Raw genomic sequence first — 2,413 nt, 5'->3', positions numbered from 1 at the left:
TTTTATATATTTTATTATGAAAATTAAAAATATAGCTTTTATTCCCCCATTTTCCCCCTAGATTTTGAAAATAATAATCCAAATCTACTAATTTCTTGCAAATTGTGGACATTTGTTTCCAAGTTGGTCTGTGGCTTTCCCCCCATTTTTTAAAGGATTTAAGGACATTTCTTGGATTTTCGGATATTTGTTTTATTTTAGGACATTTCTCGGATTTTAGAATGTTTCTTGAATTTTAGGACATTTCTCTATTTGAGGACATTTTCTGGATTTTAGGGCATTTCTAGGATTGTAAGACATTAGGATCTTAGCTAGGACTTCTTTGGGGGTTTTTTGATCAGCAAGCTCTATTTTGATGCTTTTTTATGCACTCTGGCACTTTATGGATACTAAAAGTACAAAAACAATTCCCAGTGTGGATCACTTTATTTTTATTGTGAATTAAACAATGGTTTGGTGGACCACCTGGCACCCTGTTGGGGCCTGTAGGTTTTCTATGTGCTACATAATAACGTACAAACATTGTGGTGGTTTACAGAAACATTCATTTATTTTAGTGATTGGATGAACAAACTGGAAATGTGCATCATCAATAATTGATTTTGTTTGGAGACAGAAAGTGTCCCCAGAGAGTGTCCCCAGAGAGTGTCCCCAGACAGAGTCCCCAGAGGCATTTGTGGGTGCTGCTGTAGTGTCCTAAATTTTGTTCAATGTCCCAGTTTCTGTCTCTCACACTGATTTGTCTCTACAGTCGTGTTCTTCTTTACGTAGTAAAACCTGAATGTTGATGTCCTCAGGTCATGTCTCAGCGGGACCTGAAGGAGGCGTTTGTCAGTAATCTGACCGGGACGAGTCTGCAGGAGGTGGCGCTGGGCTCGTTCCTCACCCCGGTGTGTCTCATCAACAGAGGACTGATTTTAACCCTTTACCAGCAGGCCGGGGGGACTCTCCCGCTGCCCCTCGTCTCCAGTCTGCTCCTGGACTTCTGTGTGCTCGTCCTCCCCCTCGTCCTGTCCTGCACCGTCCTCAGCGACGTCCTCCATCATGTCATCTTGAGCTTGGCGTTCGTTTCGGCGTGTGCGCTCTGCTACATCGGCCGCGTCAGTAGCCGTCCGAAGAACGCCGGCTTCCTCCAGAGTCACGTTCAGTGCGACCAGGTCCCCTTCGTGACCGTGTTTCGAGTGTTTGTAAACGTGAAAACGGCCATCAGCATCCTCGCCGTGGACTTTAGCGTCTTTCCGAGGCGGTACGCTAAAACCGAAACCTACGGGACGGGGGTTATGGACTTTGGCGTCGGAGCGTACGTGTTTGCGAACGCGCTCGTGTGCCCGGAGGCGCGAGGGAAGAACGTGTCGGGATCCAAGGTTAACCACATCAAGAAGCAGCTCCTGTCCGTGTGGCCGCTGGTTTTTCTCGGCGTGGGAAGGTTGGTTAGTCTCAAAATGTCCGGCTACCAAGAGCACGTGACGGAATACGGCGTCCACTGGAATTTTTTCTTCACGCTCGCCATCGTGAGAGTCGTCGCTTCTGCGATTTTGGCTGTTTTACCAGCAAATAAGTCGTGGCTCATCGCTCTTCTCATCAGCGGCGTTTACCAGTTGACGCTGGAGACTTCGGGGCTGAAGGCGTTTATCATCCACAACGACAACAGAGGAAAAGACTTGCTGCACGCCAACAAGGAGGGCATATTCTCCGTCGTTGGCTACGTCGCCGTCTACATGGCGGGAGTTCAGGTGGGACTGTATATCATGCAGCCAAGATCAAACGTCAGACAGTGGCTTAAAACACTTTTAAACCTCTTTTTGGGGAGTTTCGTCCTGTACGCCGCTCTGAACGCGTGTCAGACGCTTCTAGAGCCGGTTTCTCGACGCTTAGCGAACCTGCCGTTCTGCCTCTGGAGCGTCGCTCAGTCTTTGTTCTTCATGTCGTGTCTCGGTATCGCCGATATGATTTTACTGTTTTCTAAACAATCATCCGGCTGTCACTTTGTTCCCTCATCGTGGAATTTGTCCAAAAAACAGTCGGACAAAAAGACGAGTGAGGTCGAGAGACGCTGCCTCGTTCAGGCCGTCAGCAGGAACCAGCTGTTGTTCTTTTTGCTCGCCAACGTCATGACGGGACTGACCAACTCGCTGGTGGACACGCTGAGCTGCAGCAGCCAGTTTTCAGTCTGTGTTTTGCTGTCGTACATGTTCGCAAATTGCTTCGTCATATATGTTTTGCATCTTTGTGGAATTACAGTGAAATTCTGGTGAAAATGCATAAAAATACAAGATTTTTGTTCTGTATTTTGAAGGTTTTTTGAAGAGCTGCAGTGACAGAAGATTAAATCTGTGATGCTGAAGATGATATTGTACATAACGTGTTTATGGAAATAAATGCATGTCTTAATAAAATGGGATCTCCAAATAAA

General features: G+C 46.6%; 1 protein-coding gene across 1 annotated transcript; it reads left to right on the top strand.

The window, feature by feature from the left end:
- The first annotated feature begins 800 nt into the window (after positions 1 to 800).
- pigw (phosphatidylinositol glycan anchor biosynthesis, class W) lies at positions 801 to 2,407 on the top strand. The gene has a single exon (XM_042515051.1). It carries the CDS (start codon positions 801 to 803, stop codon positions 2,253 to 2,255), a length of 1,455 nt encoding a protein of 484 aa, XP_042370985.1. The 3' UTR covers positions 2,256 to 2,407.
- Positions 2,408 to 2,413: the final 6 nt, after the last annotated feature.

The sequence above is a fragment of the Plectropomus leopardus genome, unplaced genomic scaffold (assembly GCF_008729295.1).
Source record: "Plectropomus leopardus isolate mb unplaced genomic scaffold, YSFRI_Pleo_2.0 unplaced_scaffold17561, whole genome shotgun sequence".
In the NCBI taxonomy this organism is placed as follows: Eukaryota; Metazoa; Chordata; class Actinopteri; order Perciformes; family Serranidae; genus Plectropomus; species Plectropomus leopardus.
Note: the sequence above shows the minus strand (reverse complement) of the source record. Positions and strands in the feature narration are given on the sequence as shown.

Excerpts from the sequence above, each read along its gene's own strand:
- pigw (XM_042515051.1), top strand. The coding sequence starts at position 801 with ATGTCTCAGCGGGACCTGAAGGAGGCGTTTGTCAGTAATCTGACCGGG.